Source organism: Anticarsia gemmatalis, chromosome 8 (assembly GCF_050436995.1).
Source record: "Anticarsia gemmatalis isolate Benzon Research Colony breed Stoneville strain chromosome 8, ilAntGemm2 primary, whole genome shotgun sequence".
In the NCBI taxonomy this organism is placed as follows: Eukaryota; Metazoa; Arthropoda; class Insecta; order Lepidoptera; family Erebidae; genus Anticarsia; species Anticarsia gemmatalis.
In genome coordinates, this window is record NC_134752.1 from 1,945,966 (window position 1) to 1,962,050 (window position 16,085).

The following is a 16,085-nucleotide window of genomic DNA, read 5'->3' on the forward strand; positions in this document are numbered from 1 at the left end:
CTTTTTTGTCAACGTGCTTGAGCTGTTTGTTTGTTTGTCGTGTGGTTAGTTGTCAAAAATAGTGCTTGAGCTCATCCTAGGTTTAAGTAGGCTTAAAACTAATTAGTTAGAGATATCCTACCTTCTCGTTTTGGCTTAGAGGTCTTCGAATCCAGGACTGAAGATGTAACTATGATTATTCTTAATAATGATGCTATATTGATGAAACTCACACTTCACTAGATTATCTTAGTAGTAGTTTCGAGGAGTTAAGACCGTGATCTCAATCTGAATAATCGATGTAATTTACTGATTTCAAAAAATATTTTCAGACAATGTCTTTGGAGCTGCTGCAGCAGATACCCTGACTGCGTCAGACGGCTGGTCTCCGGGTCCAACGGAGTATACACGCTTACTGTCTGCATCATGTCTACTGTTAACAAATCCAGGGTTCTGGCGTTACAGGTACCTATAGCTAGCAACTGAATGCAAAGCTAAACTGTAACCAAATCATAAATAATATATTACTATTGAAACTATTAATATGCTTGGGAAATATTTGTGTCCAAAGCGACAAAATCGTCATTCTAATTGCGCATGACATGTTTGCAAAAATATCTTTTAAATTCTATTATAATGTGTTTAGACGGCATCAACGGAGAATTAATGACATTCGACTTAAGAATCATAGCAACGTACAAGAACGAAAAAAACTCCAGTAATATCTTAAAAATGATCTCGAAAAAAGTAATGCATACTACCTCTATACCCAGTCCTACTTTTCTATAAAATTGTCGTATTTTTCTTCCAGCTCCTCACAAAAGCCTGCTACCCACCAGCAAAAGGCCACAGCATGGTTTCCGAAGCGCTCTCCACTCTTCGTCTTCGCTACGGAGAGCCAGTTCGCTTCAGGTTTCTGGTCGGTATGCTGCAAAGTGCTGGAGGGTCTGGAGACCTGCAGGCTGCTGGTCTGAGCTTCATCAACGCGCTGCTTAGCAGTGCACCCACTCCTCAAAGAAAGTTGTACATACAAGCTGAATTGGAACAAGCCGGATTTGATATTGTTACTTTGAAAAAGGTGAGAAAAAAATCTATTTGATCTAAATCTTTATTCGTACTGTGTCTTAATTGAAAGCTCGTTTACGAAAAACTGATAACTTGCAAACGTCAAATTGATAGCTATTGTGCAATACATTGCTGCTTTGCTCTTATGTATTGACACCAATATTTTAGGAAAAACAATGTAGCATGGCTATCAATTATTAATCAACTGAAACAGGAAATGAGCCCCCTGGAGAGTATCTTAATAGTGTAGTAAATTAAATAGACACCTAAAAACTACACATTCTAGTATGATCAGTAAACAACAATAAAATTAACGAACAATTACGTCCAGGAATTCATCCAATTTATTCGCATACGTGCCACCTGCGTATGAGTGCGGAACTGATATGTCTATAATTATTTGGAACACAGCAGATGCGGTGAATAATTTACGTCAATTAACCAGAACATTATTAGCTATCCGATCATGACCAATAAATCTTAAACTTTAATTCTTAATTTGCAGATGGTAGCCAAACTGCCTAGCGTGAATGAGCACGTGACCACCGAGATAGCGGAGTACGAGAGGCAGCTGATAGATATAGACTCTCTGAGTGAGAAGGCAAGCGAGGCGCAGCGGGAAAAAGACGACTTGAGACACAAGCTTGACTTGCTTGAGAAGAGAGTTAAGGTAGACTTAATTATTCATCATTTAACAAGTAAAGTAGATACGTTAGATCCAGAAATATTGATTTTAGGAGAGCAGGCTCAAAAATGTTTAATTACTTGAAACTTATATTTTACCAAATCTGCAAAGATGCAGTTCAAATTTAAGGAGTGTTGGTTAATGGTGATGTCTTTATTGATCCTACAACATATTGTTCCTGTTCTTAATATAAGTAGAATCTCCAATCAAGTTTCTATAAAAATATACTCTATAGAGGTAACGCAATCAACAGTGTTTCGTACAAAAATGAAGTTGATGGCGTTTTCTTGAATTCCAAAAAATATAAATTATTTATTCAAATGTGATCGTTCCAGATTCTTCAAGAAGAGAAAGGTATCCTGCTATCATTGGAAAAGTGCTTGAAAGAGAAGTGTTGTGAGCTTCAGGAGGAGGTGTCCTCACTCCGTTCTGAACACGGCAACTCTAACAGAAAGAAGCCGTTCGCCATGAAGAAAAAAAACTCTGTGCATAAAAATAGAGGTAAGCTCGTACTCGTACATATTTTATTGAGAACTTTACTTTCCTACTAATAAGCTGCGGTTAACTGTCTTTCTTGTACTACTCCATCAATCTCCATCACTTGCCGTTGGCTATAATCACCCCAAAAAGTGGCCAAGACTTCGCAACACTATTTATTTTTTCTCCTTTCTTCGTAACACGGTTAATTTAATAATTAGTTATGAATCATAATAGTGTTTTGAGATCAACAATTTTTTGATAGCAATCTTTATGACTTAGATTTTTATCGCTATTAGAATCGGATACATTTTATCTTATCTTACGTGACTAGACTCATGTTCATGCGTTCACACCCATTCAAGAATATTCCACAAACTAAGAACCGGGAGGGACAAATAATTACTGAAAATATATTATACACCTAAAATTTGATTACATTATATTATTATTCTCTAACCAAACCGAGAATTGAATAATAATATTTGTTTAAATAACCCAATTTTGTCTCAAGGGTCTCCTCCCAAAACGAGGGGGAGGGGTTAGGTCTTGAGTCCACTAGGTTTTGAGGTTGGGGGCTTCCATGTTATACATATACTAATTTAAATAATTTTTCTTTTAGACGAATCATCACCACCAGAAGACGAGGGTATCAGTTCCTCTGAGAGATCCCTAAGTCCTGAAGGTGATCCCCAACGAGAGTCCATGGTCTACGAAGTATTCAACGTCAAAAACGAAACATACGACCTCATGCGCAACAAGCGTACACTACACAAGAAACACGACAATAAGAACAAAGATATCAAGACCTCTGATGAGGAAGAGGAAACTACTATAGATGAAGTAATACAAGAATTGAGGAATATAGTTAATCATGCTGAATCTGAACAGTACGCTAAAGACGCTTTCACCGATGACCGATCGTCTAGATGCAATCAGACATCAGAAATCAATGTACCTATTAACGCTCTTGAGTGCAAGAAACATAGAGAAGAAAAGGAAGATTCTATAACAAGCACTAGACATAGCATACAAATCAAGAGTAAGGAAGACTTTGCTGATGACAGCGTCGAAGATGACCAAGAATCTGAGATAGTTCCGACTAAGATTGTACCGCACCCACCAAGGAAATCAAAGAGCTTGCTGCATCTCTTCGTTCCTCCAGTAGACCAAGGCTTGCTTTACAAACCACCTGATCTCTACGATGATAATTTCTACTCAAGTGACGAAGGCTCCGACTCTCTCCTCAGCGCATCGAAATACAACAACAATAAGAAAGTTAGCAAAAAACCTTCTGGATCCAGTTTCGATTTTCATGAATGTCGAGCGGTATTCAACGCTGCTACTGATAGAAAAGACGAAAATAGACCGAAGCGCTCCAGAACTCGCTCTAGGGAAGAAAGTAGAAGGACTTCTATCAAACGAAGTGAATCCTTCCAGACTTCGGAAAAAGGTTCTCGCCAACGTGAATACATAGATAGCATGTTTTATACTGAAACACACGCGTCCTTAGTTGGCATGGTCCCACTGCAAAGATCCAATTCCAAATGCAGCCGAGTAGATGAAATCGTGAACTTGATAGAATCTAAGAAGCTGACGAAAAGCTTGGACAGGATTGACGAAGGGCTCAACTCTATGGTAGATATTGTGATGCTATCTGAACCCAAGAAACCTGCATGGCCATATGAAAGACGACAAAGATCTTGTTCTAGGACAAACAGTGACGCGGGGAAAGAAAGTCCTTTGATTCCGATCACTAGATCTAACAGTAGACTGACAAACATCCACCGATATGAATCTAAAACATGTCCAAAAGATGATGCTATTTTCAAAATGGATACACAGAAGTTCTACATGACCCAGGCTAAGTTGAGCCCTCGTCTTGAGAACCAAGCTTTCAATAGTTCTACGTTTTTGGTAAAACGGGGTCACAGTAATGCTGGTTTTTATTCCGGGCCTCATATGTTGAGGGATGCTCCTGCCAGCATGACTAGTCTTGTCATAAACGGTACACACAGCCATGCAGATCTGAAGAGGACGCTGTCGCCCATGGGTTCCGCGTCGAGCAAGTTTGGTGCCCACAAAGTACTCGATATGCCTTCTGGATTGTACTAATAGGTGCTTCTAATGTATGTTTTCAGAACCAACGACTAATTTAAGTGTAACGTACCTAATTATTTTGACTAGTGCAATATAGCCCTTTAGGTTGAATAGCGTATGAATTGTTTAAAATGGATAGTTTTATGTAAGCGTCGAATTGTTTCCGTTTTCTTATGGGTTCGCTTTTGAAGAGCGTTATCAAAAATGTAATAGCAGATTTTACAACTGATTTGTAATGATTTTGGAAATAAACTTGTCGAAACTGCGTGTAGCCTCTCGTACTTATTTATTTTTAGATTTAGCCATTAGTTATTTTGTATCTTGGTAATTTTGTTTTTTAGCAAAATTTGCTTAAGATCACGATTACTGCTGCCAGTTTTTCATTTATTTTTATATGAAATTTAAATTGCAAAGTCATTGTTTACTTTGCAACTCAGCATTACTTCAATAAATTCGAACTTCGATCACTCACGAGTCACAAAATGTACTTTTGTATTTTAGCATTTATAAAAACTAGTTTTATAGTTTCGCTTATGGATCGGGCGAACGTTAAGCGCTGCTCAAAGCCTGTCAGTTTCAAAGCAGATTGCAGCGCGAGCGCAAAGCGTAGCTTATCAACCAATTGGAATCTATCAATTCATTTTCGCTTGAGCGCTTAAGAATCGCGCGTATTTTAAGCGAAACTACAAATCTAGCTTATTATTATACTTGTTTAAATAATTGTGCAGACTTCGTTGGTAGATATAAAAGTCACTTAAGACTTGATACCTCATTTTAATCTTTTTATTACGTAAGTTTGCGATTACTAAAATGATTATTCTGTATATTGGTCTACTGCCAAATGATTACGTACTCGTTGTAAATATTAATGTTTATCGTCTAAGTAAGAATCTTTATGTTATATTATTATTGAAATAAAGACGTGTAAACTTATAATATTTTGTTTTTATGATTGTCATATTCTTGTATTATTTTTAAGGGAAAAGCATCATATTCGGGTTGTAGTTTTTATCTCTTTTATAATGCTTATAAGAATATTTCTAGAGAAAAAAAAGTCGTTCGAGGAATCGAACCTGAGGCCTTATAATCAGTCGCAGTGATGATGGCTAGACTAACTTTATGAACAACTGCAAAAATATGATTTATAGGCAACATGTTACAGAAATAAAACTACAATATAAAATTCATAGACCTAAACTTATATTAAAAACAATAAAACAACACAAATATAAAAATGTAAAAATCACGTTTATAATACAATCATATTTACACTATATACAATTTTCATTATTACAAATTACTTTCGGCATGTTTCATACATTTGAGGACGGTCGAGTACACCATGTGTTTGGCATCATCAGCCCAGATGAAGTCATAATGATGGAAAGACTGCCTGCCAGCTTCGTAAAGTCCTACAGTCTTCGGCAAACGGTCAGCTAGTTTAAAGACATCCTTGTAGTGAACTTCCTTATCACCCATTCCATAGTGAATGTATGCAGGTACATTGACATTAGCTAGGTTGTAGGCCGGAGGGTTGGCGCGGCCATATTTGGAAAGGTTCGTGAGCATGTTGTAGTTGTAGCGACGGAAGGCTTTGAAGCGGATGACTTGGCCGAAATGGGCGATTTGGCGGACGGAGGCGCCGGCGGGAGCGTGGGCCATGAAGAGAGGTACCATGGTCTGTAAATAAATAATAGTAATGTTAGTTAAAATAGCTGATCCTGGAGGTGTCTGTTAAAACATAGCTTGAGTGTAAAGATAGAGAATGTGAAAGAAGTAACACAAAGTATATAGAAAGCGTAGTAGAAATACTGCAATCATTGCTCGTTATGAGAACAAGCTGTGTCTTGTTATCTGGCAAGTGGGCAATATCATTAACATAAATCCAAAACATTATGTCAGATCCTATTCATTCAAAGAAATTTACAAGCATTTTTTAACAAAAAATTTCTCTGCGACCAATTTTAGTCTGAACAGTAAACAAATTCTGAGTTTTCTATGAAAATGTCTAACAGTTCATACTTACAGAATTATAGTAATCTCTGTCACCCATGCCGGTGATGGAGGAGCCGCAGATAGACGCAAAGATGGAGCCAGGAGTGCAGTAGTTGGAGGTGAACCAGCTCACGAAGTCGCGGCTTCCGAAGATCTCACCCTGGCCCATGGCGAAGGCTGCGGTCTAGAAAAGGACATAAAATCGTTAGTATTTATTACAATATTCGGAAGATCCTTTTAACATTTTCTCCAGAGACTATTTTCTTCTAAGAAGTAGGTAAGTTGCATGAAGCGTTACCGTAGTAAAGGGTATTCTCTGATCTCTGCCTACTTTTCATTTATTTTCTTTTTACGGACATACAAAAAATGGCACAAATATTTGTTCCGTGTGGGAATCGAACCCATGACCAACGTACTGATGGCGTGATGACTACTACAACCACTGCACCACGGAGGCAATCAATAGCTGTCCCAGGGAATAGCGCTCAATTTTATGTTTGTGTGTATTTTTTTCTAGCATTTTTAACTATTCGGTAACATCAAACAAACGCATGCAGCCCAAATTCAATCGGCCTTCGAGAATTTTCATAATAACCTAAGTTCTTAAAGGTCACAGATTAAAAATTGATTTTGTAAGAAAATTACAACCATGACCTATTTCCTACATCTAATAAATACTGTTATTTTGTAATCTGTTAGATAATCTTTCAATTATCTTAGGTCTTTTAGCAATCAGTCTTATCTCGGTCTGGATCAAAACATACTTCATTTTAGGCCCGCGAGCTTCATAGTTTATAAAATTCTACGTTGCTAATATTTAACCCTTAATCAGTCAAAATTTATCTGCAGTTACTCTGCGTCCGTTCAAATAGTTGGGCTAAAATTTGTTCTTATATCAATAATAACTAAAAACATGTAGTATTTAAACAGAAACCAAAAAAGAAACTAAACCACAAAAGGCCGAAACGTCTAGAAATCGAACCTAATACCTGGTGGACATAGATCTTAACTAATATGGATAAGTTCTTCAATCTATGTTGGAGTGGCAGCACCTACGTCACGTTACGTAATTAATATTCTACTCGTACTTATCTTAGATCTAATACAATTTTTATACATCAGGTGTGTTGAAGCACGGGTGAAAAAAACAATTATCCGATCGAAACAGCGATAAACAAAGATAGAACATCGTGATTTACACTCGATAGACAGAGATAGGATGAATACCGATCAGATTCTCTGATATGACGTATTCATAAAATTAGTTTTACGCAGTTAGAACTGGACAAAAGTAAATATTATTGTTATCGATTTGAATATTAGCATTGATATGTAAGGTAATTGAAACAAGACTTCTTTTTGTTAGTTTCCTATGATATGAATCTGTTGTGTGCTATCAGTCAGTTCCTGCGATTATAATCAGTCAAGCTAATTATTAGATTAGAAAAGTATCAAGATCAATCGGCCATTTTATGGTTGAATAATCTTAGCAAAATAAAATGAAATCTACCAATCGATGCAGAATTTTAAAGGATTCCCTTCCGATTTGGGCTGCGCTCTCGAATATTGAAGAGGATGCCCTTAAGATCCCTCGCACCTTTAAAATTAAAGAGAGCTTAATAATAAAATGCTTATTAAAAAGTACTCACCTCAATAATATTCTCAAAAGGTGCCAAAGAGTTGAACATCGACACATCGTTGTTATCAAAGAAGGAAGCTGGGGCCAAGCCTTGGAACGAAATAAACTTGCTATTATACTCCGGCTTCAAAGAATTCAAGACCAAGAAAGTGGTTCCTCCCTGCGAATGTCCTATGTAGTGGAGTTTCTCTTGACCAGTCTTTGCGAGGATATAGTCAATGAAGGCAGGCAGGTCGTAGTTGCCGATCTCGTCCCAGGAGAATTTCCAGAAATTCTGGCTAACTTTGCTGTCTGGGTTGTAAGTGCGGTGTCTTCTGGAGTAGAAGTTGCCGCGGGCGTTGCCTAACCATACGTCGTAGCCAGCATCAGCTAAGATGTAGGCTGTGGAAGAAATGTCAGGTTTAAAATATGATTTTTGTTTGTAGTGCGAAAATATGAAATAGGTTGATGACGAGGATTTGGCTCGATGTTAGATAAAATGTTCATATGTTATTCAGCTCGGTCAATAAGCAGAAGTGGAGTAGCTTAGAGAAAAACATCAACTATCGACATCCGGCAAGCTATAGACAAATTTTGTAAAAGAATTTAATCAGCGCCCCTAGCGGATGCAGTAGAAACAAAATGTTCGGCATATTTTGAATGTCAAACTCTTCGTACACGATAGAATCGCGCTTTTAATGAATAAACAAAATATGGGTGGTAAAATAACATTGTTCGGGACCATCAAACAATTAAAAAATACAAGTTATCGTGATTAGGTTGACACTTATAATTTCTTCAAAAACTTATAACGCTTACATTAATAATGTATTGCTTCATTACTCAAAATAACTTTCGAAAACGACTTAAAAGACTAAGTCTGATTGATCAGCTATCACGATCGGTTGATCTTGTGCTAATACTGTGTCGATAATGTAATTAAATAGATTATTTTGATTGCGTATCGTTGATTAATTACGAGGAACTAATATCTATGTCTGTTCGCTTGTTTGGGTGCATTCGATAAGGTCAATATGGATTAATGGGTTATTGGCTCGTGCGAGCTTTAAGGAAAATTGATTTATTTATGTAACTTCATTCGATAGTTTCTATTTCTAAGAATGCAAACATAATTTTTTTAACTTTTTGACTAACTGAAGTATGTTATGAAACTTGAAACCCTTCATAACTTTTAACGCGAACACGCATTTTATGGTAAAATGCGTGTTCGCGTTAATTCCCGTATTCTATTATACATTAAACTTGAAACCCTTATTTTCTACCTTGAATTTAAACCTTTTTATTGAGTATTTTGATTAGTTACGAGTTGATCACGGTTTTAAAAGATATAAAAGGTTTTGATAGATCCATCGACCGTCTAGATCTATAAAAACTAGATTTACATGAAAGGAAATAATGTGACTAGTGTAAAAGAACATACATGCTGTAAAAATGTAAATTTCAGTCAATGATATCATAGTACTATAACACAATTTCTTACCCTCGGTACTTTTTATAATTGCCATTTCAAAATAATTCAATAACATTATTCTTGCGGAATAATCTAAGGGCGCTGATTGATTGATAGACCTTCATTTGCCTAACAATGGCCGCCTTTACACACACGCTCTATCGCGCGTTCTTAGGAGCGTACAGGATAACGCACGGGAAAGCAGCGCGCTCTTCACTCGAGATTTTCTTCGCGGGCTTGACAGATGAACGCGGCGCGCGCTCTTTCCTTTCCCCTAGCACACCCTTTACACGCACGCTCTTTCACGCGCTATAGAGCGTGTGTGTAGAGGCACCTACTTAATTGCTTATATTTTTCAGGGGTGGGTGAGTCATGAATGAATCATTAACCAGTTTTTATCATCAATTTCGCAACATTATCACGATAAGCAGGCATGTATAAAGTGTGCATTTACACGCTACTATCAATCAATATTACTTTTATAAGTTTAAATCCTATAATCAGCTTGGATTATGATATGCGAAAGTGATGAAGCGGAATTTGAACTTTTTTTATTACTGAGGGTACAAAATGCATTTTCACTGTACTTGTAATCATAAGAAAGCAAAGTGAGTCATTCGCGACTGAAAATTATAAAATATATACCCCTGAAGATACCAAATCTCTACTTCAAAAAGGTCATGATGCTTATCGTTACTGCAAACAAAATTAGTTTCTGAAACTATACGAAATGGCGTTCTGAGGTTTTTGAAGTATCTCAAAAGAATAGATATTGATTTATGATAGTTTTGTGTTAGAAATTGATTCATATAAAAGTAATAAACTTGAATGTTTTTTGGGGGGGCCTCTACATCTTTAGCTTCTAAAGATCAAAAAAATATCATCTAAGCTAAGTTTGGGAATACGTTGGCAACAATTTTTTTTTGTTTTAGTTCCTAATAGAAGATAGTATTTTAAAAAAGTCCCCTGTTTATTATATTGACCTTAATACCAGGTCGTCGACAGTCGACCTAAATACTGATTATTTTCAAAGTCATAGACGCAGGGCATTGGACTACCGATATTAATAAATTATCGACAATTATCATGTCTTTATTGTCGTACTAATAATCCTTTAATCTTTTATTAAATGTTTTAATCGTTTGAAATATCACTAGCATTCGTATTTAATCCGTCAATTTAAGAATTGTTTTTACTCTTTTCTTTTTATGGCGTCTGGCTATTCGTAAGGGTTCACCATACTTTGTTTTATATTAAATCGTAACTCCACTTCGTTACAAAAATTAAACAAAACCAAAGTTATTTATTCAAGCCAAGTTGCAAACGTACGATCCGTTTTTCTATTCGTCAGTCGCGGGATTCTGTACCATTATGGACTATCGGCAACCGGCTAGCAATCGGGTAATTTCCTATGAAAGCAGTCCATCTTTAACGTCCAACCCGCAATACCCGATAGTACCGACTGTAGAGAATCGCGCTACAGATATTAGCAAATTTTTTCAACTAATTAGGTAGTTACTGCTTCTATTGCTGATTGGTAGTGTATTCTGACTCCATTCTCAGGTCGGATAAAGCCCAAATTTTTATTAGAAGTCCAAGTTTAGTAACGCGGTAGTTTGTAAATGTCATTTTAGTAAATAGTCTTTTTATACATTTCTGCCCTAAACTTACAGTTTTATAATATGTGTGGACATGACTAAATAAGATGTGGGTAGGTCTTTATTTAATGTATCACTGCCGAAAAATCTATGATAAGCGCTCCCTGTTGTAACTGCGCCTTTAGCCGGATTTTGTGTCTTTTCCGTCATTTTATCTCAACGAAATTAGTCAAAATTACTTTATCAGATATAGACATTGTTTAGATAACAGCTCATAGTTACCTACTTGTTATTATTTTTATCGTTTCCTTTGATCTGAAATCGAATACGTGAAAAGCAAGAAAATCGTTTTAAAAAAATACCTATAAATATATAGGTATTTTGATTTAAGATGTTGGCTATGTCGAAGTTAAAAGTATATAATAATATAACATCTTTTTATAGCAAGATATTTTATTTACATAAAAGTACAATGCAATCTTCCTTATATTCAATTTTTACTGACTTGGATTCAGTCAGCTTGCTGGCGAGGAAAACCTATAGCGAAACGCCAAGCAATCCGCGGACAGTATTAGATAATAGACATATAAAAAGTTAAGATCATGAATTCATCACCGCGACTAAAGACTCATTCATTTTATTATCTATACTGTGCTTCTAATGCATTAATTCAATTTCAAATAAATTATCAAAGGATGTGACACGTTTAATGAGTAACAAAACTAACATTATCGATAAAATTTAGTCGATATTTCATTTAATGTCAACGGAAACGGCTTTCGATAAAGTGCTTTATTTCTTTTGAATGATGATTTTGGCAGTAGGTAGAACATTATGTTCCAAAAACAATCTATTTTTGGCTTCAAATTAGAGTTTTGTATGTAATGTGCGCTATATATGGAAATATTGTAAACTGGTTAGCTTTGTAAGAATTAAATAAAGGGTATTTTTAGATTACTGTGGTGCGTTATCGATACTATTGCATCGCTTTCGTACCAGTTTTAACAAGTACTTACATGAAAAATGTTTTTTTCAATGATCGCCATTTTTTTATTACGAAGCAGATTTTTATGATATATTGTGACTGTTATATGGGCAGAATTTTTAATCAAATTTCTTGTTGATTTAACTGAACTTACTTTTTAATAGTTTAGACTTTTATACCGAAGTAACTATATGATATTTTTGACATATAACGTATGGAGAATCAGTCATATGTTTCTAAGATATATTGCATATGACATTAAAAAAACAACCCACCAAAAAAATTGCATGAAAGGTGACATGACCCACCAAAAAAGATGAAAAGTGCATGAAAGGCGACTTACCCAAAGCGCTGCCGGGTCCCAGTACAATGAAGTCAGCGGAAGATGACAGGAGTCCGTGCATGATGAGGACAGCAGGTCTGGGTCCAGGGGAGCTGTTCCTGCCGTGAGGGATCCTGTGAGCCTCCAGGATGTAGCCATCGGAGGTGGTGACCAAGTGAGTTTCTTGAGGGTAGCCGTATTTTCTGATCAGACCAGGCTAGTGAAGGATACAATTGAAAGGTTAATAATTATGAAATTTGAAATACCTAAACCTAAACTTGTAGCCGAAGTAAATATTGTTAAATTGCCAAAAAAAAAACATTTTATGATATTCGTTTTTACAACATGTAACGTTGTTCAAAATTTGTGTTTAAACTAAATTAAACTAGTTTTTAAGTCCCCAACCCGCAATTGGCCAGTGTGGGTGGACTCAAGGCCTAACTCTTCCCTCATTACGGGAGGAGACCCTTGTCCAGCAGTGGGACATTAATGGGTTAAAATTATTTTTTATTTAATTATTTTTTTAAGTCCCCACACACGCATTTGACCAGCGCTAGACTTATTTTTTCGTCTTTCCCTTTTTTAATAAGAAACCAAGCCTATCAATGGGGCAGTTATAAGTGAAATTAATTTCTAGCCTTCGAATAATTTTTTTAGAAGTCATTTTTTCCTACATTATTTATTCCACAAGTTTTGACAGAAGAATTAAATGACTCACCGCATCAAGAAGAGAATCCTCTTCTATATCAGTCGAGAACCTGGTCTGCTGTCCCGACTTGAACATTTGTTCTACATAGTCTGCGTTAGGGGCCCTTCTGGCTATAGCCACGGCCACTAAGGCCAAGAATATTATTCCTTTTAGCACCATCATAAGGCCATTAGCAAACTACTTGCTTTAGACAACCGACACCTGCTATTTATGTACCGGCTTATCGTGACGATTGAATCTTATCAATAGATTGTGTAGCCGTGAATTTACGCAGATAATGATGTTAGAAAATATTTGGGTGTTTGTTTTGATTCAATTGATTGATGTGAAGAATTATTTTATTGGATTGATAGGTCAATTTGTGAGCAATTAAATGACAGATGAACATATAATAACATATTAAACCGCCACCATTACCACAATAACTTAGTAAGTTCATAGGCAGAGTTGTTGTAGCACGAAAATTGCGTGAAATCATTAAACGATTTTGATATTTTTGCCAATATTTTGTTTTTAATACAAGACTCGCGACTAAAGAACGAGAAATTTTAGTAAATTGCATTTTTTCGTCTTCATTCACAAAATGTGATTGTGCCAAAAAACGATTTGCGTCATTAAGAAAGTACTTAAATAAAGAAAGCTTGTAGATTTTAAAAACCTACAGTAATAAACACTTCACGATTACGAATGTCGTAAAGTTGACACTACATTATGAGGACATAAATGCAAGGGCTATATTAGTTGGTGCGTATAAACTTTATCTATAGCACTTATATTAGTAAACCGGTTAGTCCATTTATGGCATACTCCATCAGCCTAGCCCTTCTTTTAACTATGTTGTAGTCGGCTTCCAGTTCTCACCAGATGCAGCCTATCGGACCTCCACAACCTGGGTTATAACACTATACTTATCGGTAAGACTGGTTGTCAGACTATCCAGCTTCTGACTAATATTAACGTCTGCCAAAGATCATTGAAAATGACAGCCGACATTAATGGCATATTAATATTATTTATTCAAAATTTATGTTTCTGTCAGGATTGGATGTAAAAACATAATTGCCTAAAATGAAATTTGGTGTGCATTGTTGAAGACCCGGAATCAAACACAGGCTATTTTATAAAAGCAACCTCAACCCCCGAGGTTAACTAGATGAAAGTTTATATACGAATCAATCATTAAAACAAAAATAAATCTAAATAAAACGTAACACGGGATACCTCACAATAAATTTACTAAAACATTGAAAATCAACGTAAAATAATCGCACAGCGTTTAAACAACAAATTAAAATCACTACCTACTAACTGTATCAACCAAACAAATAAAATGAGAAAATATCAACAAATTAAATCAGTGAATACAATGATGATACATATCTTTTATTTGAAAGAAGACAATAGATTTGAATGCACTATAATTAGACGTTCAAGAACAAATGTCCATTGTTCCAATTTTAGTTACCTATGTTCGTAATTAATAAGTTTTCAAAATATAAGCTAGTAAACATAGAAATTGCGCGTTAATTAAAATTTGACGATTGGCAAAAAAACAAACGAAGTAAATATTTGTTCTGCTTTACTGGTAAGACGTAATTTATACAAATTAGATATACATGTAGTTCAAAACAAAAATAGTATTAGTCTATTAACAACTCCGACGCTGGTGTTATATTGTGGGTTAACAAAGATTTTCTGCGTTTATCATTTTCAATTTGCTTTTTTACAGAAAAACTTAAAAAAGCTGGTAAATTATAAGTTTTTTTAATTCTTGTGTTGTTAAAAAGAATAACAGCTTAGAAAATAATTTGCAAATTGTGGCTAGCAACTCATGTCCAACGAATTTTTTTAGGCCTCATAGCCATAATCTCTTCTTAATCTAGTAGCTGAGCCGTTCTATGATAATAACTATCGGAGCGTGTGTGAGGATTATCGTCTAATCAGCTAAGTTCAATGGCAAACCGAGTTGAATAACTATAATAATATTTTGAAATGAAATCGTTGACCTGGGTATTAATATCTTTTAGTATTTTGTTTATATTAAATAGTATTTTTTCTCTATCATAGAAGTCATAATCATCAGTTGTTCAACAATTAAATTCGTTGCTGAAAATATATTTTGCATCAGAAAGTATATTTTTACCAAAATCAATTTTTGGATTGTAGCATTCAATAAGAGCATTTTAGACCATACTTAAGCCTTCAAATACGTAGCGTTGTTGACTACTGTTATTCTGTCTTTATAATTGAAACCGCCTACATCGTCTTTAATTAAAGTATGTTCTTCTACATAACAATTACACATTCTGACGTTGGTATGGAGTTATAATTTGATTACACTATTTGGTACCGTGTCGTGTTCCACAAGGAACCTTTTTAGGACCTTAACTGTGTGTAGCTGAAATTTTGCAAAAACTTTTCTTAATTAAAAATATGTTATATTTATTATACACAGGTTTTTACTTCTATAAACAAAAAAAATGTACAGTCCTGTATAAAAGCAATAAAGAACACAAAATTATCTAATATATTTTTAGTAACCATTAAAATCAATTCTCATATTTTGACAATTGATCTAAAACAAATGGCTCTGATATATACAACCTATATAACTATAAAACTTTATATATTTACTACCAAAGAGATACACATTTACAACCTCTGGATTTTATATTTGCCTATTTATTAGGATAATCTGAAATAATAAATATTTATAGGCAACAATCTATGAATGTATCTATAATTTGGACTATAAAATTGTTTTGATTGTTTGTGATCCATTTATGTTCTATTGGCAGCAGTTTACAATCTATTTATTAGTTGTGTATATTGTTCTGATATAAACCTATATAAGAATAATAAAATAAAATTGGTTCTACCAGAATATATTTTTCTGTTAATGAATTTTCAGCAACGTGTGCATAAAATTACATATTTAAAATGTATATGTATTTAGGTTTAAATCTCATGTCATTTTAGAGTTAGAGCCATTCTTGTACCTCAATCATATTTTATTAACCCAGAAGATTATTGATTACTATAGGGTTAGTGATAACATAAGTTAAGTTCCAATCACTCAAC

The 16,085-nt window shown here is 35.0% G+C and overlaps 2 protein-coding genes across 5 annotated transcripts in view; one reads left to right on the top strand and one right to left on the bottom strand.

The window, feature by feature from the left end:
• mwh (multiple wing hairs) overlaps window positions 1–5,242 on the top strand; it is a 145,619-nt gene extending 140,377 nt beyond the window's left edge. For all 4 annotated transcript variants that reach the window (XM_076117061.1, XM_076117063.1, XM_076117062.1 and 1 more), the window contains 5 exons: window positions 312–444; window positions 791–1,057; window positions 1,550–1,714; window positions 2,065–2,230; window positions 2,829–5,242. In XM_076117061.1, coding sequence (XP_075973176.1) covers window positions 312–444; window positions 791–1,057; window positions 1,550–1,714; window positions 2,065–2,230; window positions 2,829–4,321 — 2,224 coding nt within the window. In that variant the 3' untranslated portion in view covers window positions 4,322–5,242. The remainder of the gene's footprint in view (window positions 1–311; window positions 445–790; window positions 1,058–1,549; window positions 1,715–2,064; window positions 2,231–2,828) is intronic.
• A 242-nt stretch (window positions 5,243–5,484) lies between these two features.
• Window positions 5,485–13,196, bottom strand: LOC142974672 (lipase 3-like). Its single transcript, XM_076117128.1, has 5 exons — window positions 13,014–13,196; window positions 12,317–12,512; window positions 7,951–8,321; window positions 6,333–6,485; window positions 5,485–5,986 (listed from the first exon to the last, which is right to left on the bottom strand). The coding sequence occupies exons 1-5, from the start codon at window positions 13,164–13,166 to the stop codon at window positions 5,597–5,599; spliced, it is 1,263 nt and encodes a 420-aa protein (XP_075973243.1). The 5' UTR covers window positions 13,167–13,196; the 3' UTR covers window positions 5,485–5,596.
• Between the last annotated feature and the right edge of the window lie 2,889 nt (window positions 13,197–16,085).